This window comes from Oncorhynchus kisutch, linkage group LG22 (assembly GCF_002021735.2).
Source record: "Oncorhynchus kisutch isolate 150728-3 linkage group LG22, Okis_V2, whole genome shotgun sequence".
Taxonomy (NCBI): domain Eukaryota; kingdom Metazoa; phylum Chordata; class Actinopteri; order Salmoniformes; family Salmonidae; genus Oncorhynchus; species Oncorhynchus kisutch.
In genome coordinates this window covers 13,238,833-13,261,647 of record NC_034195.2, presented here as the reverse complement: position 1 = coordinate 13,261,647, position 22,815 = coordinate 13,238,833, and the positions used below count along the sequence as shown (strand labels likewise).

The 22,815-nt window shown below is 42.9% G+C and overlaps 1 protein-coding gene across 13 annotated transcripts in view; it reads right to left on the bottom strand.

Moving 5' to 3' along the window:
* nap1l4a (nucleosome assembly protein 1-like 4a) overlaps positions 1–21,357 on the bottom strand; it is a 67,693-nt gene extending 46,336 nt beyond the window's left edge. For 3 of the 13 annotated variants that reach the window (XM_031801814.1, XM_031801813.1, XM_020457026.2), the window contains exons 1-4: positions 21,233–21,357; positions 20,117–20,163; positions 10,988–11,060; positions 8,112–8,256 (exon numbers count right to left, since the gene is read on the bottom strand). In XM_031801814.1, the coding sequence (XP_031657674.1) occupies positions 8,112–8,256; positions 10,988–11,060; positions 20,117–20,163; positions 21,233–21,342 (375 nt within the window). In that variant the 5' untranslated portion in view covers positions 21,343–21,357. Of the gene's footprint in view, positions 1–8,111; positions 8,257–10,987; positions 11,061–20,116; positions 20,164–20,909; positions 21,013–21,091 lie in introns of those variants that run through there. The other 10 variants (XM_031801823.1, XM_031801818.1, XM_031801825.1 and 7 more) reach the window with 8 other exon arrangements.
* Positions 21,358–22,815: the final 1,458 nt, after the last annotated feature.

Below are 22,815 nucleotides of genomic sequence, written 5' to 3'. Positions count from 1 at the left end.
TGAAATTAAATTGGCACGTGCGTAAGCTACAGTATATTCATCTTATTTATCACACCCGTACCAGCATACAGATTCAGAGCGGAAAATCTGATTGAGATGCAGCAGCATCTCAAACAGAAAGCAGAATTCATCAGCGCGTCACACAACACTTTGCAATGAGCTGGAGGCCGTATGCATTTTCAAACCTGAACTTTTAATACGAGGCATGTCTTACCTTGTTTCAAAGTAGACCATTAGATTTTTCTACATTTCAAGCTGATACTAACATCACATTGGCTCGCACGTGTATGTTTTCAAATCATAGTCATCGCTCTACTCCGCCTGTCTGCAATGAACTTGAAACATTGCATCAACTATTCTAGGCCCTCAGTTTCAATAATAGTGACCTCTGGACAGACATCTGTATCTGCGCAAGGGATAAGTACCCAGGTATATTAAGACATTTCTACTGGATCAGAGAATAAAATGTTTCAAACTAAAGACAATGAATAAATGAAGAACTCAAATGGGATGAAATAAACCAAAACTTGCTTCTCACAAGTGTAGCATGGCTTTGTGAGCTCCGCAAACAAAATGTCCAATCTGACAATGAGAAGAGTAAACTAATAACAATAAATTGAACGCATTAACAGAAAATAGCATAACCAAACACTGTAGATTATAAACAATGCAGATTAAGGGTAAATGTACTACTGGTGATATTACAGTGCCTTCGAAAAGAATTCAGTTCTTGACTTTTTCCACATTTTGTTACGTTAATGCCTTATTCTAAAATTGATTCAATTGTTTCCCGCACCTCATTAACCCACACACAATACCCCATAATGACAAAGCAAAAACAAGTTATACATTTTTGCTAATTTATTAAAAATAAAACTTTAAATCGCTTTTACATTCTTCAGCATTTACTCAGGACTTTGTTAAAGCACCTTTGGCTGTGATTACAGCATCGAGTCTTCTTGGGTATGATGCTACAAGCTTGGCACACCTGTATTCGGGGAGTTTCTCCCATTCTGCTCTGCAGAGCCTCTCAAGCTCGGTCAGGCTGGATGGGGAGCGTCGCTGCACAGTTATTTTCAGATCTCTCCAGATATGTTAGATCGGGTTCAAGATCATGCTCTGGCTGGGCACTCAAGGACATTCAGATACTTGTCCCCAAGCCACTCCTGCGTTGTCTTGGCTGTGCGCTTAGGGTCGTTGTCCTGTTGGAAGGTGAACCGTCGCCACAGTCTGAGGTCCTGAGCAGGTTTTCATCAAGGGGCTCTACTTTGCACAGTTCATATTTTCTTAGATCTTGACTAGTCTTCCAGTCCCTGCCGCCACCACGCTTCACCGTAGGGATGGTGCCAGGTTTCCTCCAGATGTGATGCTTGGCATTCAGGCCCAAGAGTTCAATCATGCCATCATCAGATCAGAGAAACTTGTTTCTCATGGTCAGAGTCCTTTGGTGCCTTTTGTAAACTCCAAGCGGGATGTCATGTGCCTTTCATTGAGGAGTGGCTTCCATCTGTCCACTCCACCATAAAGGCTTGATTGGTGGAGTGCTGCAGAGATGGTTGTCCTTCTGGAAGGTTCTCCCATCTCCACAGAGGAACTCTGGAGCTCTGTCAGAGTGACCACCAGGTTCCTGGTCGCCTCCCTGACCAAGGCCCTTCTCCCCGATTGCGCAGTTTGGCATGGCGGCCAGCTCTAGGAAGAGTCTTGGTGGTTCCAAACTTCTTCCATTTGAGAATGATTGAGGCCACTGTGTTCTTGAGGACCTTCAATGCTGCAGAAATATGTTGGTATCCTTCCCCAGATCTGTGCCTCGACCCAATCCAGTCTTGGAGCTCTACAGACAATTCCTTCGACCTCATGGCTTGGTTTTGCTCTGAAATGCACTGTCAACTGTGGGACCTTATATAGACAGGTGTGTGCCTTTCCAAATTATGTCCAATGAATTGAATTTACAACAGGTGGACTCCAATCAAGTTTTAGAAATGGAAACATGATGCAGGAGCTCAATTTCTAGTCTCATAGCAAAGGGTCAGAATATTTATGTAAATAAAAAGGTCTGTTTTTTTAATTAGTAATACATTTGCTAGTGTAATTTTTTTTGGGGGCTTTGTCATTATGGGGTATCGTGTAAATTACATATCTATATCTATATCGATCTAGATCTAGATCTATCTAGATCTAGATCGATCTAGATCTATATCGATCTATATCTAGATCTATATCTATATCTAGATCTAGATATAGATATATATAGATCTAGATAGATATAGATCTAGATAGATATAGATCTAGATCTAGATATAGATATAGATAGATCTCTATAGAGATAGAGATATATATCTATATCTATATCTATAGATATCTATATCTATATCTATATCTATATCTATAGATGATATAGATATAGATATATATAGATATATATAGATAGATATAGATAGATATAGATAGATATAGATAGATATAGATAGATATAGATAGATAGATATAGATAGATATAGATAGATATAGATATCTATATCTATATCTATATATATCATCCAAGATCCAAGATGGCGTAGCAGTAAGTCGTCCTGTCGTGTCGTGTCCCTGTATATTTTGTTTATATTTTGTTTATTTTTCGTTTTTTACATAGCTATCCCTTTTTAAAAACATTTTGCTAAACCTAAGCTTCCAAATACGCTGGATCTTCACAACTAGCTATCTAGCTAAAACGCAACCCTGGACGATTACCCCTGGCTAGCGTTTCCACCCACTTAGCTTGAAGCTAGCCCGGCCTGCGCTACCACCGTAGCATACTCCTGAGCTACAATACCCGGGCCCACGACCGGTCTATCGATGTCACCGCATGAAGAGGAATAAACAGACTCACCCCATCGCGACGTCCCCCAAAGGCTAACTCTCTAGCCCTCGCTATCTCCCTGCTTGCTAATTCGGCCTGCTAACTGCTAGCTTGTCCAGCTCCGGTCCGCTAACTGCTACCTTGTCTAGCCCGGGCCTACAAACTGTTAGCTTGTTAGCACAGGCCTGCTAACCGCCTGAATCGCCGCGTCCCAAACGCCCACCGGACCCATATTTACTTTCTATCTCTTTTGACTTTTAATTTGTTTATACCTTCCGGAAACCTGCCTCACCCAATGTGATACGGAATCGCTATTATTTTTTATTTATTTTTAGAACACACTCAAGAACCTCCAGAAGCTAACCAGCTAACTAGCTACAAGCTATTTAGTCATTGTTCGTTTTTTTTAACCTGGATAACACTCGCCAGTCCAGCTTCCCTTCCCCATCCACCGCTGCCCCCTGGACACTGATCTCTTGGCTACATAGCTGATGCACGCTGGACTGTCCATAAATCACGGTACTCCATTCTGCTTGTTTGTTTTATCTGTTGGCCCCGTTGCCTAGTCTACGCCATTTTACCTGCTGTTGTTGTGCTAGCTGATTAGCTGTTGTCTCACCTACTGTTTTAGCTAGCTTTCCCAATTCAACACCTGTGATTACTGTATGCCTCGCTGTATGTCTCTCTCAAATGTCAATATGCCTTGTATACTGTTGTTCAGGTTAGTTATCATTGTTTTAGTTCACAATGGAGCCCCTAGTTCCACTCTTCATACCCCTGATAACTCCTTTGTCCCACCTCCCACACATGCGGTGACCTCACCCATTACTACCAGCATGTCCAGAGATACAACCTCTCTCATCATCACCCAGTGCCTGGGCTTACCTCCGCTGTACCCGCACCCCACCATACCCCTGTCTGCGCATTATGCCCTGAATATATTCTACCATGCCCAGAAACCTGCTCCTCTTATTCTCTGTCCCCAACGCTCTAGGCGACCAGTTTTGATAGCCTTTAGCCGCACCCTCATACTACTCCTTCTCTGTTCCGCGGGTGATGTGGAGGTAAACCCAGGCCCTGCATGTCCCCAGGCACCCTCATTTGTTGACTTCTGTGTTCGAAAAAGCCTTGGTTTCATGCATGTCAACATCAGAAGCCTCCTCCCTAAGTTTGTCTTACTCACTGCTTTAGCACACTCTGCTAACCCTGATGTCCTTGCTGTGTCTGAATCCTGGCTCAGGAAGGCCACCAAAAATTCAGAGATTTCCATACCCAACTATAACATCTTCCGTCAAGATAGAACTGCCAAAGGGGGAGGAGTTGCAGTTTACTGCAGAGATGGCCTGCAAAGTAATGTCATACTTTCCAGGTCCATACCCAAACAGTTCGAACTACTAATTTTGAAAATTACTCTCTCCAGAAATAAGTCTCTCACGGTTGCCGCCTGCTACCGACCCCCCTCAGCTCCCAGCTGTGCCCTGGACACCATTTGTGAATTGATCGCCCCCCATCTAGCTTCAGAGTTTGTTCTGTTAGGTGACCTAAACTGGGATATGCTTAACACCCCGCCAGTCCTACAATCTAAGCTAGATGCCCTCAATCTCACACAAATCATCAAGGAACCCACCAGGTACAACCCTAACTCTGTAAACAAGGGCACCCTCATAGACGTCATCCTGACCAACTGGCCCTCCAAATACACCTCCGCTGTCTTCAACCAGGATCTCAGCGATCACTGCCTCATTGCCTGTATCCGCTACGGAGCCGCAGTCAAACGACCACCCCTCATCACTGTCAAACGCTCCCTAAAACACTTCTGTGAGCAGGCCTTTCTAATCGACCTGGCCCGGGTATCCTGGAAGGACATTGACCTCATCCCGTCAGTTGAGGATGCCTGGTCATTCTTTAAAAGTAACTTCCTCACCATTTTAGATAAGCATGCTCCGTTCAAAAAATGCAGAACTAAGAACAGATACAGCCCTTGGTTCACCCCAGACCTGACTGCCCTCGACCAGCACAAAAACATCCTGTGGCGGACTGCAATAGCATCGAATAGTCCCCGTGATATGCAACTGTTCAGGGAAGTCCGGAACCAATACACGCAGTCAGTCAGGAAAGCTAAGGCCAGCTTCTTCAGGCAGAAGTTTGCATCCTGTAGCTCCAACTCCAAAAAGTTCTGGGACACTGTGAAGTCCATGGAGAACAAGAGCACCTCCTCCCAGCTGCCCACTGCACTGAGGCTAGGTAACACGGTCACCACTGATAAATCCATGATTATCGAAAACTTCAATAAGCATTTCTCAACGGCTGGCCATGCCTTCCGCCTGGCTACTTCAACCTCGGCCAACAGCTCCGCCCCCCCCGCAGCTCCTCGCCCAAGCCTCTCCAGGTTCTCCTTTACCCAAATCCAGATAGCAGATGTTCTGAAAGAGCTGCAAAACCTGGACCCGTACAAATCAGCTGGGCTTGACAATCTGGACCCTCTATTTCTGAAACTATCTGCCACCATTGTCGCAACCCCTATTACCAGCCTGTTCAACCTCTCTTTCATCTCGTCTGAGATCCCCAAGGATTGGAAAGCTGCCGCAGTCATCCCCCTCTTCAAAGGGGGAGACACCCTGGACCCAAACTGTTACAGACCTATATCCATCCTGCCCTGCCTATCTAAGGTCTTCGAAAGCCAAGTCAACAAACAGGTCACTGACCATCTCGAATCCCACCGTACCTTCTCCGCTGTGCAATCTGGTTTCCGAGCCGGTCATGGGTGCACCTCAGCCACACTCAAGGTACTAAACGACATCATAACCGCCATCGATAAAAGACAGTACTGTGCAGCCGTCTTCATCGACTCTGTCAATCACCATATTCTTATCGGCAGACTCAGTAGCCTCGGTTTTTCGGATGACTGCCTTGCCTGGTTCACCAATTACTTTGCAGACAGAGTTCAGTGTGTCAAATCGGAGGGCATGCTGTCCGGTCCTCTGGCAGTCTCTATGGGGGTGCCACAGGGTTCAATTCTCGGGCCGACTCTTTTCTCTGTGTATATCAATGATGTTGCTCTTGCTGCGGGCGATTCCCTGATCCACCTCTACGCAGACGACACCATTCTATATACTTTCGGCCCGTCTTTGGACACTGTGCTATCTAACCTCCAAACAAGCTTCAATGCCATACAACACTCCTTCCGTGGCCTCCAACTGCTCTTAAACGATAGTAAAACCAAATGCATGCTTTTCAACCGGTCGCTGCCTGCACCTGCATGCCCGACTAGCATCACCACCCTGGATGGTTCCGACCTAGAATATGTGGACGTCTATAAGTACCTAGGTGTCTGGCTAGACTGCAAACTCTCCTTCCAGACTCATATCAAACATCTCCAATCGAAAATCAAATCAAGAGTCGGCTTTCTATTCCGCAACAAAGCCTCCTTCACTCAAGCCGCCAAGCTTACCCTAGTAAAACTGACTATCCTACCGATCCTCGACTTCGGCGATGTCATCTACAAAATGGCTTCCAACACTCTACTCAGCAAACTGGATGCAGTCTATCACAGTGCCATCCGTTTTGTCACTAAAGCACCTTATACTACCCACCACTGCGACTTGTATGCTATAGTCGGCTGGCCCTCGCTACATATTCGTCGCCAGACCCACTGGCTCCAGGTCATCTACAAGTCTATGCTAGGTAAAGCTCCGCCTTATCTCAGCTCACTGGTCACGATGGCAACACCCATCCGTAGCACGCGCTCCAGCAGGTGTATCTCACTGATCATCCCTAAAGCCAACACCTCATTTGGCCGCCTTTCGTTCCAGTACTCTGCTGCCTGTGACTGGAACGAATTGCAAAAATCGCTGAAGTTGGAGACTTTTATCTCCCTCACCAACTTCAAACATCAGCTATCTGAGCAGCTAACCGATCGCTGCAGCTGTACATAGTCTATTGGTAAATAGCCCACCCTTTTCACCTACCTCATCCCCGTACTGTTTCTATTTATTTACTTTTCTGCTCTTCTGCACACCAATATCTCTACCTGTACATGACCATCTGATCTTTTATCACTCCAGTGTTAATCTGCAAAATTGTAATTATTTGCCTACCTCCTCATGCCTTTTGCACACATTGTATATAGACCCCCCCTTCGTTTTCTACTGTGTTATTGACTTGTTAATTGTTTACTCCATGTGTAACTCTTTGTTGTATGCTCACACTGCTATGCTTTATCTTGGCCAGGTCGCAGTTGCAAATGAGAACTTGTTCTCAACTAGCCTACCTGGTTAAATAAAGGTGAAATAAAAAAAATTTAAAAAAAATCTATATATAGAGATATATATCTATATATAGAGATATATAGATACATTTAAAAAAAATCAATTTTAGTGTAAGGATGTAAAGTAACAAAATGTGGACAAAGTCAAGGGCTCTGAATACATACATGCCTCAGAAGGCATACGTAAATGGTAGCTGAAACTTCATTGGTTCGCTATAAATTATAACCTGTTGTCCGATGAGCACCGGTCTTCATGCCAAAGCAGCGCTCCCTCTTGCATTGAGTACTGAGCCACTGTTGGAAGTAGTCAACCTCTTGCCCTTCCTGTGGGGCGTCATTATCTAAAAGTGGTTTCCTGCCCTTAGTCTGTACAAATTGTTAAGAAATTCCTAGTATACAGTGCCTTGCGAAAGTATTCGACCCCCTTGAACTTTGCGACCTTTTGCCACATTTCAGGCTTCAAACATAAAGATATAAAACTGTATTTTTTTGTGAAGAATCAACAAGTGGGACACAATCATGAAGTGGAACGACATTTATTGGATATTTCAAACTTTTTTAACAAATCAAAAACTGAAAAATTGGGCGTGCAAAATTATTCAGCCCCCTTAAGTTAATACTTTGTAGCGCCACCTTTTGCTGCGATTACAGCTGTAAGTCGCTTGGGGTATGTCTCTATCAGTTTTGCACATCGAGAGACTGACATTTTTTCCCATTCCTCCTTGCAATTTCCCATTCCTCAGTTTGAAATATCCAATAAATGTCATTCCACTTCATGATTGTGTCCCACTTGTTGTTGATTCTTCACAAAAAAATACAGTTTTATATCTTTAAGTTTGAAGCCTGAAATGTGGCAAAAGGTCGCAAAGTTCAAGGGGGCCGAATACTTTCGCAAGGCACTGTATGTCCGTCATTTGCTTTCACTAATCCTGTGCTCAGTGCACAGGAGAGGAAAGGACACAAGAAGAAGAAGCCACAGAGATAGCACCTGTAGTGTGACTGTACCTTGTCGAAGAGGGGCTGGTAGAGGCCAGCGTACTTCCTCTCCAGCTCATGGACTTCCTCATAGAACTTTGCTTCTATGCTGGCACATTGCACCTGTAGCTTCTTCAGGGCGTAGACTCGCCTCTTCACAGCCTTGGGGAGCAGGCTGGGGAAGAGCGGGAGAGGCATAATCATGCACACTCATCACAAAATGGTAAATCCATGTTGCAAAGTGCACACATAAGGAGACAGGACAGATTAAGTGAATATATAACATCCCAGAACCCAGAGCCATGCATGTCTAAAATAAAGTATAGTAGCATGTTTCTATGAGGGCAATTCTGTGGGAAAGTCGTTTCTATGAGGGCAATTCTGTGGGAAAGTCAATTGGAGCATGGAAAATAAAGTTTGTCATTTGCAAATGGGGCTGTGTCAACAAAGTCTCTCAGAGAAGAAAATTGGATGTAAGTGCCCAGAATATACATCTGACTTGGGGGGTACAAATCAAAAGCTATGCATGAAGCCTCTTTAGTCATAAGATTCCTACCTAGACCTCATGAGCTGTCCTAACCAGTTAAACGTTACATTTATTTAACTAGGCAAGTCAGTTAAGAACAAATTCTTATTTACAATGACGGCCTCCCCAGCCAAACCCGGACGACGCTGGGCCAATTGTGCGCCGCCCTATGGGACTCCCAATCACGGCCTGTTGTGATACAGCCTCGATTCGAACCAGGGACACACCTCTTGCATTGAGATGCAATGCCTTAGGCCCGCTGCACCACTCGGAAGCCCATTAGCCGGTAATAGCCGGCACTTGTCTGATATTTGCATAATTAAGTGCACTTATATTTGGAGTGCACAGGATATTTGTTATACATCTTCTCACATCCGAACAGCATACAGATAGAGCCTTTGAGTGGAAAATCTGTCACACAGCACAAGAGCTGTTGCTGGAGCAAGACAACTAGGAACTCTGAAAAATACGGAGGTAAAATCATTACATATTCAGGTTGATAAGTCGGAGCTCTAGAAAGAGGCCCGAGGTCCCGAGTTGGAATTCCGAGTTGGACTACCATTCAAAACTATTTTTTCCCCCAGTCTGAGCTATTTTTCCCCCCCAGTTCCCAGTTGTCTTGAACTCACAAATTGTATTTATTTAACCAGTTCAGTTGTTTTCAACACGGCGGCAAACGGCAACGGAAGGCAGGCTTCATCAGCGCGTCACACAACACTTTACAATGAGATGGAGGCAGTATGCATTTACCAAAACATATACTTCATTATTTGAAACCTGAACGTTTTAATACGAGGCATGTCTTACCTTGCTTCCAAGCAGCCTCTTAGATCACTCTTCTAAACTGCTAATGGACATTTCATTCTATCACATGAAACTGTTCACATGTGCAGTGATATTTTGACAATGGTGGTTTCCCGCTAATAGCATTATGGAGCGAAGAGTCGCAAGAAGCCTACTGCCTTGTGCACATTGCTGTGCTTATAATGTATAGAAATAATGGTTTGTCAACGTTAAGCTAAACGCTCTCCTCGGCTGCATCAGACTCATTGCTTTTTAATGTATTTTTTTAAAGTTTATGTAGCCTAAGCCTACTGATTGAAAAGATTTGGGATCTATCATCCCACAACTGGCTATTTCAGCCACACCGGTTGCTGACCAGAGTAAACAATCGAGCACGCAGCCATGTAATCTCCAGGCAAACATTGGCAGTAGAATGGCCTCACTGAAGAGCTCAGTGACTTTCAACATGGAACCATCATAGGATGCCACCTTTCCAACAAATCAGTTAGTTAAATTGTTGCCCTGCTGTTATTATGAAGTGGAAACATCTAGCAGCAACAACGGCTCAGCTGCAAAGTGGTAAGCCACAAGTTCACAGGACGGGACCGCAATTCACAAGAGTTCCAAACTGCCTCTGGAAGCAGCGTCAGCACAATAAGTTTGTCAGGAGCTTCATGAAATGGGTTCCGATGGCCGAGCAGCCACACACAAGCCCAAGATCACCATGCACAATTAAAAGCGTTGGCTGTAAAGCCTGTCGCCATTGGACTACGGAGCAGTGGAAACGCTTTCTCTGGAGTGATGAATCACGCTTCACCATCTAGCAATCCAACGGATAAATCTGGATTTGGAGGAGACCAGGAGAGCGCAACCTGCCCCAATGCAAACTGTAAAGTTTGGTGGAGTGTAAAGTTAGTGAAAGGAAATCTTAACACTACAGCATATATTCTAAACGATTCTATGCTTCCAACTTTGTGACAACAGTGTGAGGAATTTTTGCAGCCCTAGTTGTAGCCTCTTTCAGTTCACCTTTAAGTATGTCATTTTAATTCCATCTTCCATCGATTAGATCTCTTCACTTGCTTTCTGTCCAGCGGAGCACCAATTGCAACTGCCTCTCCACAGCGAGCACATTGAAAGGATCAGAAAGCATGCTTTTCCCCCCAAACTTTTCCAGAACAACAATATAGTGCCCTTATGTTTTGATTTCTAAGACACTCAGGTTTGTAGGCCTATCACAAAATAAATCATGGATTTTATTGTGATGGTGTAGGCTATATTAAATGGATTTATTCAAAAATTTCTAAAATGTAGATGTTCCAAAGCCACGCAGCAGCAGCTTGTACGCGTAGAAACGCAGTGATGCTAAACACCTTTATGTTAGTTAACGGTCAACTACAGTGACACCGGCAGACTTTGCATGACAATTACTGGCTGACAAAATTTCACGACCGCTACAGCCCTAGGCACACACATCAAAAGTTTGGTTTATATTTGGTTAGTCCATCATGCAAGACATGAAAACATTTATTTTGCGTGAAAACGTAACATCCATAGTGCTGGAATCGCCCATAAAATATCTGTGACTAGTGCTCACCTCTCCATGTTGTGGAGGCTGTCCTGTCTGTCCAACGGTCCTCCTGGGATCTGCATGCCATGGTCTCCCTTACCTGTCAATCAAACCAGAGCACACACACTGACTCACACTTGAGCACTACTACTCCTCACCAATTCACTGTGTGAATCATGCTGGCCACGTTCCAAATATGCACATTTAGACTGAATCTAAATTGTATTTCCATGATTCCTCATGTCCCATCTCCTCCAATGTGCTTTGAGGAGGCGGCAAGGAGGTCAGGGGTGCTGTAACTATATGAAGAAATGTCATCATAACCTGTGAGCCAGAGAATATTTTCAGGACCACAGCGAGGGGACCGCAACCAAGCGCAAGAGAAACCACTCACTTCAGCAACATGGCAGTGGAGAGCTCTTAATGAGCAGATTCTACAGATAATTGTTTATTCTCCTACCTTAGCAAACACTACATTGATCTGTATTATTATTATTATTATTATTATTTCCCCAAAGTTTAGATTTGTAAAACAATAGGAAATAAAAACCCGATTTATTTTCAACTGCAAGTACTGTGTTGGGACTCCTGATTATACGCCACAAATTACTACCGAAACCCAGAAGGGAGGGATTCCTTAATGGGAAAATGACAAGGGATATTGAGGATTACATTGGAAATGTGGAGTTCAGAAACCATGGCCGAGCAACTTGCACAATGAAATACAGAGTCAGGGAACGACAAGGACGGCAACTCCAAGGCTGTTATTCAGAATTGATCAGGTACTAGGAGAAGAAATTCCTCCAAGACATTAACATGAGGGTTATGGAACTGATTGTAAAGGAACACATTGTTCAAACGATCGAAAGTAGAGCGTGCATTGTCCTCTATTTGCATTTGAATGAGTATGAACGGGACATTGAAAATTAAACTCGCATGGACTTAAAACAAGAAGTGAACAGTGCAATGAGTTATATGGACTTAAAAAAGGTCAGTAAAACACTTAAACGGTTTATGAAAAATGCAAATAGAGGACAATGCACGCTCTACTTTCGATCGTTTGAACAATGTGTGAAATCAGTGAAACTACCCAAACTGGTTATTGAAAAGATCTCTGGGGACATTAGCCAATGGCAAACGTTTCAGTCAAACACAACAATTGAAAATAACCCAAATCTCAGTAAGTCAGAACACTGTAAATTCAACTAACCGGTACAGCATTAACTAATGACAGGAAAATGCAATCCAAAATGATTTGGAAGTAAAGATCTAGGTCATTAATGTGCACACGAACAAGCTCAAGTGACTTCAGACGTACAGTTGAAGGCCTGATCACAGACAACGATGAGACCGCCTATAGGGAAGGGTTCAGAGACCTGGCAGTGTGGTGCCAGGACAACATCTCCCTCAACATAACCAAGACTAAGGAGATGATCGTGGACGACAGGATATGGAGGACCGAACACACCCCCATACGGGACTGAAGTGGAGCAGGTTGACAGCATCAAGTTCCTTGGTGACCACATCACCAACAAACTATCACAGTCTAAACACACCAAGAAAGTTGTAGAGGGCACGATAACATGGCAAGTCATACACTGTTCCCTCTGCTACAGCACGGCAAGCAGTACTGGCACGCCAAGTCTAGGTCCAAAAGGCTCCTTAACAGCTTCTACACCCAAGCCACAAGACAGCTTAACATTTAATAAAATGGCCACCCGGACCATTTGCATTGACACCCCCCCCCCCCCACCCGTGTTTTTACACTGTTACTACTCGCTGTTTATCTATGCAAGGTCACTTTACCCCTACCTACATGTACAAATTACCTCGACTAACCTGTATCCCCACACATTGACGAAGCACCGGGACCTCCTTTATATAGCCTCATTATTGTTATTTTATTGTGTTACTTCGTTTATTTTCGACTTCGGTAAATGTCCTACCTCTATATTCTTAAACTTCTTTAAGGGCTTGTAAGTAAGAAGGTAAAATCTAAATTATTTGGCACGTGTACATTTTTTTACATTTAATTTGAAATCCAAATCCACAGTCTAGACTCAATGAGAGTTGACGAGACCAATTAAAGTAACTTACAATGCCAAATACTAAGAAAGATTATCGCAGAAGAGCTCTGGTTAATTAAAAGGTTTATGACAATGTTCTCAGTGTGAAAGATCATGAGGTTCCTGCAGAAAGAGGCCGAGAGAGAAAGGCTAATCTGACAGACAAAAGTAGATGGTTCCAAGACAGAGAGAAGCAACGTGGGACAGTACACAGAACATTAGAGAGAAGTAAGCCCAACACATTGGCAGCAATGTTTCACAGAAGTGCGAGGGATAGTCACAATTAGAGGTTGCCCGATTAATCGGAATGGCCGATTAATTAGTGCCGATTTCAAGTTATAAGAATTGGTAATCGGCATTTTTGGAGACGATTACATTGCACTACACGCGGAGACTGCGTGGCAGGCTGACTACCTGTTATGCGAGTGCAGCAAGGAGCCTAGTTAAGATGCTAGCGAGCATTAAACTCCTCATAAAAATAAACACTTAACAATCACTAGTTAACTACAAACGGTTTATGATATTACTAGTTCATCTAGCTTGTCCTGCATTGCATATAATCTATGCAGTGCCTGTTTAATATTATTGAATCACAGCCTATTTCGCCAAACAGGTGATTTAACAAGCGCATTCATGAAAAAAAAGCACCAATGTTGTACCTAACCATAAACATCAATGCCTTTCTTAAAAATCAATACACAAATATATATTTTTAAACCTGCATATTTTGTTAATATTGCCTGCTAACATGAATATATTTTAACTAGGGAAATTGTGTCACTTCTCTTGTGTTCTGTGCAACAGAGTCAGGGTATATGCAGCAGTTTGGGCTGCCTGGCTGACTGAACTATGTGAAGACCATTTTTTCCTAACAAAGACAGCCAACTTCGCCAAACGGAGGATGATTTAAAAGCACATTTGCGGCAAAAAAGCACAATCGTTGCACGAATGTACCTAACCATAAACATCAATGCCTTTCTTAAAATCAATCCACAGAAGTATATATTTTTAAACCTGCATATTCATTTAAAACAAATTCATGTTAGCAGGCAACATTAACTACGCAAATTGTGTCACTTCTCTTGCGTTCATTGCAAGCAGAGTCAGGGTATATGCAACAGTTTGGGCCACCTGGCTCGTAGCGAACTAATTTGCCAGAATTGTACATAATTATGACTTAACATTTAAAGGTTGTGCAATGTAATACGGAACGGTTCCGTATTTCACTGAAAGAATAAACGTTGTTTTCTAAATGATAGTTTGCAGATTTGACCATATTAAATGACCCAAGGCTCGTATTTATGTGTTATTATAATTAAATCTATGATTTGATAGAGCAGTCTGACTGAGCGGTGGTAGGCAGCAGAAGGCTGTTTATGACTTCAAGTCTATCAACTCCCGAGATTGGGCTGGAAATTCTAAAGTAGCTATTAGAACGTCCAATAGTTAAAGGTATATGAAATACAAATGGTAGAGAGAGAAAAATTTCGATAATAACTACAACCTAAAACTTCTTTTCTGGGAATATTTTTTTTTACATGGCACATATTGCACTTTTCCTTTATTCTCAAACACTTTGTTTTTGCAATTTTTAAACCAAATTGAACATGTTTAATTATTTTTGATGTCTTATATTAAGTTAAAATAAGTGTTCATTCAGTATTGTTGTAATTGTCATATTTACACACAGTGGGGCAAAAAAAAGTATTTAGTCAGCCACCAATTGTGCAAGTTCTCCCACTTAAAAAAATGAGAGGCCTGTAATTTTCATCATAGGTACACTTCAACTATGACAGACAAAATAAGAAAAAAAATCCAGAAAATCACATTGTAGGATTTTTTATGAATTGACCATCTTAAAACAATTCCATATGTCTTAGCTTAGCTTCGCTTAGATTCATCACTCCAGAGAAAGTGTTTACACTGCTCCAGAGTTCAATGGGGCGAGCTTTACACAGGTCCAGTCAATGCTTGGCATTGTGCATGGCAATCTTATGCTAGTCTGCGGCTGCTCTGCAATGGAAACACATTTCATGAAGCTCCCATAAAACAGTTATTGTGCCGACGTTGCTTCCAGAGGCAGTTTGGAACTCAGTGGAGAGTGTTGCAACTGAGGACAGATTATTTATACACTCTTCAGCACTCGGCGATCCAGTTCTGTGAGGTTGTGTGGCCTACCACTTCGCAGCTGAGACATTGTTGCTCCTAGACGTTTCCACTTCACAATAACAGCACTTATAGTTGACTGGGGCAGCTCTAGCAGGGCAGAAATTTGACTGACTGACTTGATGGAAAGGTCCTATGACGGTGCCACGTTGAAAATCAGAGCTCTCCAACAAGGCCACTACTGCCAATTTGTGTCTATAGAGATTGCATGGCTGTGTGCTCGATTTTATACACGTTAGCCAAATCCACTAATTTCAAGGGATGTCCACATACATACACACACAGTTGAAGTAGGACGTTTACATACATGTCCGTAGGTTGGAGTCATTAAAACTTGTTTTTCAACCACTTCACAAATTTCTTGTTAACAAACTATAGTTATGGCAAGTCGGTTAGGACATCGACTTGCCATAACTATCCAGATTATTTCACTGTATCACAATTCCAGTGGGTCAGCAGTGGACTGTGGCTTTAAACAGCTTGGAAAATTCCAGAAAATGCCATGGCTTTAGAAGCTTCTGATAGGCTAATTGACATAATTTGAGTAAATTGGACATGTACCTGTGGATGTATTTCAAGGCCTACCTTCAAGCTCAGTGCCTCTTTGCTTGACATCATGGAACAATCAAAAGAAATCAGCCAAGACAACAGGAAAAAAAAATGTGTATACCTCCACAAGTCTGGTTCATCCTTGGGAGCAATTAACAAATCCCAGAAGGTACCACGTTCATCTGTACAAACAATAGTACGCAAGCATAAATACCATTGGACCACACAGCCGTCACACCGCTCAGGAAGGAGACGCCTTCTGTCTCCTAGAGAGGAACGTACTTCGGTGCGAAAAGTGTAAATCAGTCAGATCAAGTACCTATATCCACAGTAAAACGAGTCCTATATCGACATAACCTGAAAGGCCGCTCAGCAAGGAAGAAGCCACTGCTCCAAAACCACCATAAAAAAGCCAGACTACGGTTTGCAACTGCACATGGGGACAAAGATCGTACATTTTGGCGAAATGTCCTCTGGTCTGATGAAACAAAAATAGAACTGTTTGGCAAGAATGACCATTGTTATGTTTGGAGGAAAAAGGGGGAGGCTTGCAAGCCGAAGAAAACCATCCCAACCGTGAAGCACGGGGGTGGCAGCATGTTGTGGGGGTGCTTTGCTGCAGGAGGAACTGGTGCACTTCAGAAAATAGATGGCATCATGAGGAAGACAATCTATGGGGATACATTGAAGCGATATCTCAAGATCAGTCAGGAAGTTAAAGCTTGGTCGAAAATTATCTTCTAAATGGACAATAACCCCAAGCATACTTCCAAAGTTTTGGAAAATGGCTTAAGGACAACAAAGTCAAGGTATTGGTGTGGCCATCACAAAGCCCTGTCCTCATCCTATAGAAAATGTGTGGTCAGAGCTGAAAAGGCGTGTGCGAGCAAGGAGGCCTACAAACCTGTCTCAGTTACACCAGCTCTGTCCGGAGGAATAGGCCAAAATTTACCCAACTTATTGTGGGAAGCTTGTGAAGGCTGCAGGAAAGACACCTTTGACCCAAGTTAAAACAATTTAAAAAGGCAATGCTACCAAATACTAATTGAGTGTATGTAAACTTCTGACCCACTTGGAATGTGATGAAAGAAATAAAAGTTGAAATAAATCATTCACTCTACAATTATTCTGACATTTCACATGCTTAAAATAAAGTGGTGATCCTAACTGACCTAAGACAGGAAATTTTACTAGGATTAAATGTCAGGAATTGTGAAAAACTGAGTTTAAATGCATTTGGCTAAGGTGCATGTAAACTTCCGAATTCAACTGTATTATTACAAATATAAAGGAGGACCATGTCTTTCAAAGATAATTCATAAAAATCCTAACAACTTCACAGATCTTCACTGTAAAAGGTTTAAACACATGTTTCCCATGCTTGTTCAATAAACCATAAATTACTTGACATGCACCTGTGGAATGGTCGTTAAGACACTAACAGCTTACAGACGGTAGGCAATTAAGGTCACAGTTATGAAAACTTAGGACACTAAAGAGGCCTTTCTACTGACTGAAAAACACCAAAAGAAAGATGCCCAGGGTTCCTGCTCATCTGCGTGAACGTGCCTTAAGCATACTGCAAGGAGGCATGCAGATGTGGCCAGGGCAATAAATTGCAATGTCCATACTGTGAGACGCCTAAGACAGTGCTACCGGGAGACAGGACGGACAGCTGATTGTTACACATGGTCTGCCACTGCGAGGACAACACCTGCACAGGATCGGTACATCCAAACATCACACCTGCGGGACAGGTACAGGATGGCAACAACAACTGCCGAGTTACACGAGGAACGCACAATCCCTCCATCAGTGCTCAGACTATCCGCAATAGGCTGAGAGAGGCTGGACTGAGGGCTTGTAGGCCTGTTGTAAGGCAGGTCCTCACCAGACATCACCGGCAACAACATCGCCTATGGGCACAAACCCACCGTCGTTGGACCAGACAGGCATGGCAAAAAGTGCTCTTCTCTGACGAGTTGCGGTTTTGTCTTACCAGGGGTGATGGTCGGATTTGCGTTTATCGTCAAAGGAATGAGCGTTACACCCGAGGCCTGTACTCTGGAGCGGGATCGATTTGGAGGTGGAGGGTCCGTCATGGTCTGGGGCGGTGGGTCACAGCATCATCACTGAGCTTGTTGTCATTGCAGGCAATCTCAACACTGTGCGTAACATGAAGACATCTTCCTCCTCCCTCATGTGGTACCCTTCCTGCAGGCTCATCCTGACATAACCCTCCAGCATGACAATGCCACCAGCCATACTGCTCGTTCTGTGCGTGATATCCTGCAAGACAGCAATGTCAGTGTTCTGCCAAGGCTAGTGAAGAGCCCGGATCTCAATCCTATTGAGCACGTCTGGGACCTGTTAGATTGGAGGGTGAGGGCTAGGGCCATTCCCCCCCCCAAGAAATGTCCGGGAACTTGCAGGTGCCTTGGTGGAAGAGTGGGATAACATCTCACAGCAAGAACTGGCAAATCTGGTGGTCCATGAGGAGATGCACTGCCGTACTTAATGCAGCTGGTGGACATGTTAGTCACATGTCTGTAGAACTTGTTCAGTTTATGTCTCAGTTGTTTAATCTTATGTTCAACCACATTTTTAAGTTAAGTTAGCTGATAATAAACACAGTTGACAGTGAGAGGACGTTTCTTTTTTTGCCGAGATATATATTACGTAGGTTTTCACACTGAGGTTGTAATAATACTGTGAAAATGACAAAAAAAAATGTTAATGTAATTTGTCAAATCAGTTCAGAACATGGTCTTATTTACAATGACAGCCTAGGAACAGTGGGTTAACTGCCTTGTTCAGGGGTAGAACAGATGTTTACCGTGTCAGCTCAGGGATTCGCTCTAACCGCTCCTCCCAACGCTCTAAACACTTGGCTACCTGCCGCCCTAGGTAACCCTTTTAGTGTAAGAGCTGTTTGAAAAGACCGCCTTGAATTTCAGCCTGTTTAGGTGGGATGGTTAATAGAGCAATAAGAAAGAGTTCCAAACCTCTGCCAATAACAGCTAGTTCTCAGTTTCCCCCTCCCAGACAGTACTAGCCAAATTCTTACTTGAGAAATAGCTATTTTCTAAGATACTATATTTCTTTTTGGCCATTTGAATTGAAAACAATCACAATACGGTACGAAATTGTTACACAGAAATTTGATGTTGGGATAAAAACAGCTGTATTGGACCTTTACAAATGTTCCATTATTCATCTCTAGATGCTAGTTATCAAGATAAGAACATGTCAGCAGCTCTGTAACCAGGGTCGTGTTCATCATGTCCCACAATGGAAAACATTTGTAAATATTTGGCGATGGAAAAAGAAAATGGGTGATTCAAATCCGACAGGTCTAGGCAGTCCCTCCCTGTTTCATTCCGTTTTCTTCTGTTCGTTGCCTAAGACAAATGAAAGGCAGTTTGTGCTGATCCAACAGGCTTTTGCTTCCCTTTATATTAATAAATGCCCTCTTTATGATAGCAAAGATGCAGCAAATGATTGTTCATACCTCTTTCAATCTTATCATAGCCCTGCTCGTGACTAAATATTACATGGCCCATGACTTCTGTATAAGGCAGTGAGATGCTACATGCAAAATAGTCTGTTGTGAAATAATGAGCTGAGGCTTAGAAGGAGTGATCTAATGGTGGGGCAAGGAGGCACTTGGGTTAAACCAATAGCTCAGTTTGTGTTGTGAACTTACTTGCAAAGCACACACACATACATACATACATACATACATACATACATACATACAAATAAACACAGGGCACCAAGTTCCTGTTAACTCTAACAAAGAGGGTGTCATGTTCCTGAAAAAGGGTTGCGTGTACAAAGAAATGTTCACATCCTAGGGGATCTGAAAAGCTATTATCAAAAGGAAGAAAATACAAAGTATTTCCACAGCATCCAACTAAGAGGAATGTTATGCAGATATAAAATTGAATGATCCTTTTAACATGTATTTGTCTTCTGGAGGTGACAGAATTGGCACGATGCCGAGGTTAGGTACAGTGCAGGAAAATCCATGACCCTATGACAGCCTAGATCAGAGGCTGTCAGATAAAACAGATGGCAAATTGAGACATGATTGTTCCCATAACCGGCCATCAGAGTCGAGAGGTTCATCTAACTCAGCCGAATGGCTGAAATAAGTTTAATTCCTACATCTTCAGTTCATATTTTAAAATCAGATTTTGTATCCTCAAATCCTCCACTAGGAAATAGCAGTCTTTCATAGAATTGAAAATACAAGTGTCGTCTGATTTGAGACACTTGATGTAAACTGATTATGAGTAATATAATTGGTCTTACACGGGCAGAGCAGATACTTGCCACATTCCTTCACCACATTAGACCACACAGAACATACCTCTGCCTTCAGCTTTGTTGGCCTCCATCGTAACAGCTCCTTCTGCTCTGTAGCAAAATAGATACAGGGGTCAATCTGGGAATTAAGTGACTTATGCTCTTAATAAACGAGGCATGCTTGTGTGAAACATCACTGGAATGATAGGTAGTTAAAACTATGTTCATAGGCAGTGCAACAGTAGTGGTTAGGTAACTTTGTTAGCGTTGTTAAATTAACGTAGCTACTACCAAGAGTTCCTGACAAACCTATTGTCAGTAACCAAACAAGCCTGTCAGTTGACTAGCTAACTTAGCTAAGATCTGCTGTTTGGCTGGATATCGAATATTTAAAGTTAAAGTGACGGCCTTAATAGGTATTGTGAAATCAAAATGAACTAGCTTGCTCCAGTAACTTGAACACAACAAGCCTCAAGAGCGCAGTTAGATCACGCATTATGCTTGCCTTTGGCAATAATGACACATTGACATGCTACGTTGCTAGCGTACCTACAATAGCTAGCTAGGATTGTTTTACGTCGGAACGTGTCGCGAATAGAGAAATGTCGTATTACCAGATCCTCAAAACAACGAACTTGACATGTTATGTCTGTACGCATTAGTTGCCTATCTGCTAGATAATTCTAGCATCCACACAAATAACTCTGGCCGGTGCCAGTTATTATTTGACAGTAAACGTTAGCTAGCAGTAACGTTAGCGTGCTAGCTGATAGCATGTTCGCATGCTGCCCCTCAGAAACAGATTTTATGGCCAACAAAAACCCGGTAACACGACAGCAAGTAGTTAGTCAGCTTACGTCACACACAGAAAACACTACCAAACGACGAATATTAATGGTCGACCACGACGGAAAAACCTGTTCATATAAGCTTGATTCTCCTTAAGTCAAATGCCCCCACTCAACGAGCCACATGACATGTGGGAATCTCGCTCGCTAGCTAGCCAGGCATTTGTTGCTAACAATCAAATGTCACTAACAGTAACTTCTCTGACACTAGCAACACGCCTCGGACAGCTTCTACCATTTCACTGTTCAATACCTCCTGTTGAAACACAAACAATGTAACAAAATCCAATGAGAATAGCTACGTAGATATCTGGCGAATTCTGCTCTCTTACCTCAGGGTCTTCTTCTTCTTGAGAGTTTTATGGCAGATTACACCTATTGACGTATTGCCGCCACCTACTGTACAGGGTTTTGAAACAAAACAAAAAATAATATATTCCATTGCGGGAAGGGGGACCAGAGATTTTTATGTTTTTTACCCTTATTTTACCAGGTAAATTGACTGAGAACCCATTCTCATTTACAGCAACGATCTGGGGAATAGTTACAGGGGACAGGAGGGTGGATGAATGAGCCAATTGTAAACTGGGGATGATTAGGTGACCGTGAAGGTATGGGGGCCAGATTAGGAATTTAGCCAGGACATCAGGGTTATCACCCCTACTCTTACGATAAGTGCCATGGGATCTTTAGTGATCACAGAGAGTTAGGACATCCATTTAACATCCCATCCAAAAGACAGCACCCTACACAAGGCAATGTCCCCAATCATTGCCCTGGGGTATTGGGATATATATATATTTTTTAGACCAGAGGAAAGGGTGCCTCCTACTGGCCCTTCAACACCACTTTCAGCAGCATCTGGTCTCCCATCCAGGGACCAACACTGCTTAGCTTCAGAAGCAAGCCAGCAGTGGGATATGCTGCTGGCGAAATAATACAAAATTAAATCAAAACAACCAACTCCTACACAGGCTCAGGTGCCTGTGAGGGTGGAGCATTCATGAACAAGATTCCTTGCAATGCCGCTGCATTGACAAGGAACATCAACTTCTTTCTCTACTCCTACTACCATTACTTATTCAATGTAACACCTTCTTTACACTCTTCTCTTTGCCTCCGGATAGGAGACATTCTGGACAGCACTTATTCTTGCCACATCAGTCTCCTTCACCCTAACGGGACACTTCAGAAATCCGGGTGCATGTTCACCACCACAATTGAACCTTTTAGGCTCAGCTGGCATATAATACTCCTCTCATCTACATACACTTGACACATTACGGAATAAGTTACATTTATCTCACTGCATTGGTTTGGGCATGAAGGCTCTCACAGGGAATCTCATTTAACCCAAATACATGTGAGAAGGGAGAGACTCTTCTTCAGGAAACAATAGAATGGATGGAGTGGGCTTCCGCACGCCATCTACTATTCGGGTCAGTCGTTTTGCACCTACCACTCGATCAAAATCTTCATGTATATCCTTTGCATTTCCTTTACGCACCACCCCAGAGATAAGACCCTTGATTATAGCGCCCTGCTTGAAAGATCCACACACATTCCAATCGGACAACTTAGTGGCGCAAAGCACGCTCCTTCTTTTCCATAGAAACACAAAATAAGCCCACTTCTCGTTATTCTCATCGACACCACCTCATCCAACGCATCCATAATTTTAACAGAGACTTCAAATGAATCTCCCAGGTGATACTACTGACCCCACACCCTTATCCCAACCAAAAAAAGACACAGAACTTGGTTTGGATTTATTAGTTTCCACTACCACTTTACTTCTATTATTTCCTTTTGCATTCGCCACTGTAATCCAATTCTTATCACTCTCATCTCCACTCGACACGGCATCTGATTCAAACAGAATATTCGCTTCCTCCATTAACCCCCAAAACCCCCC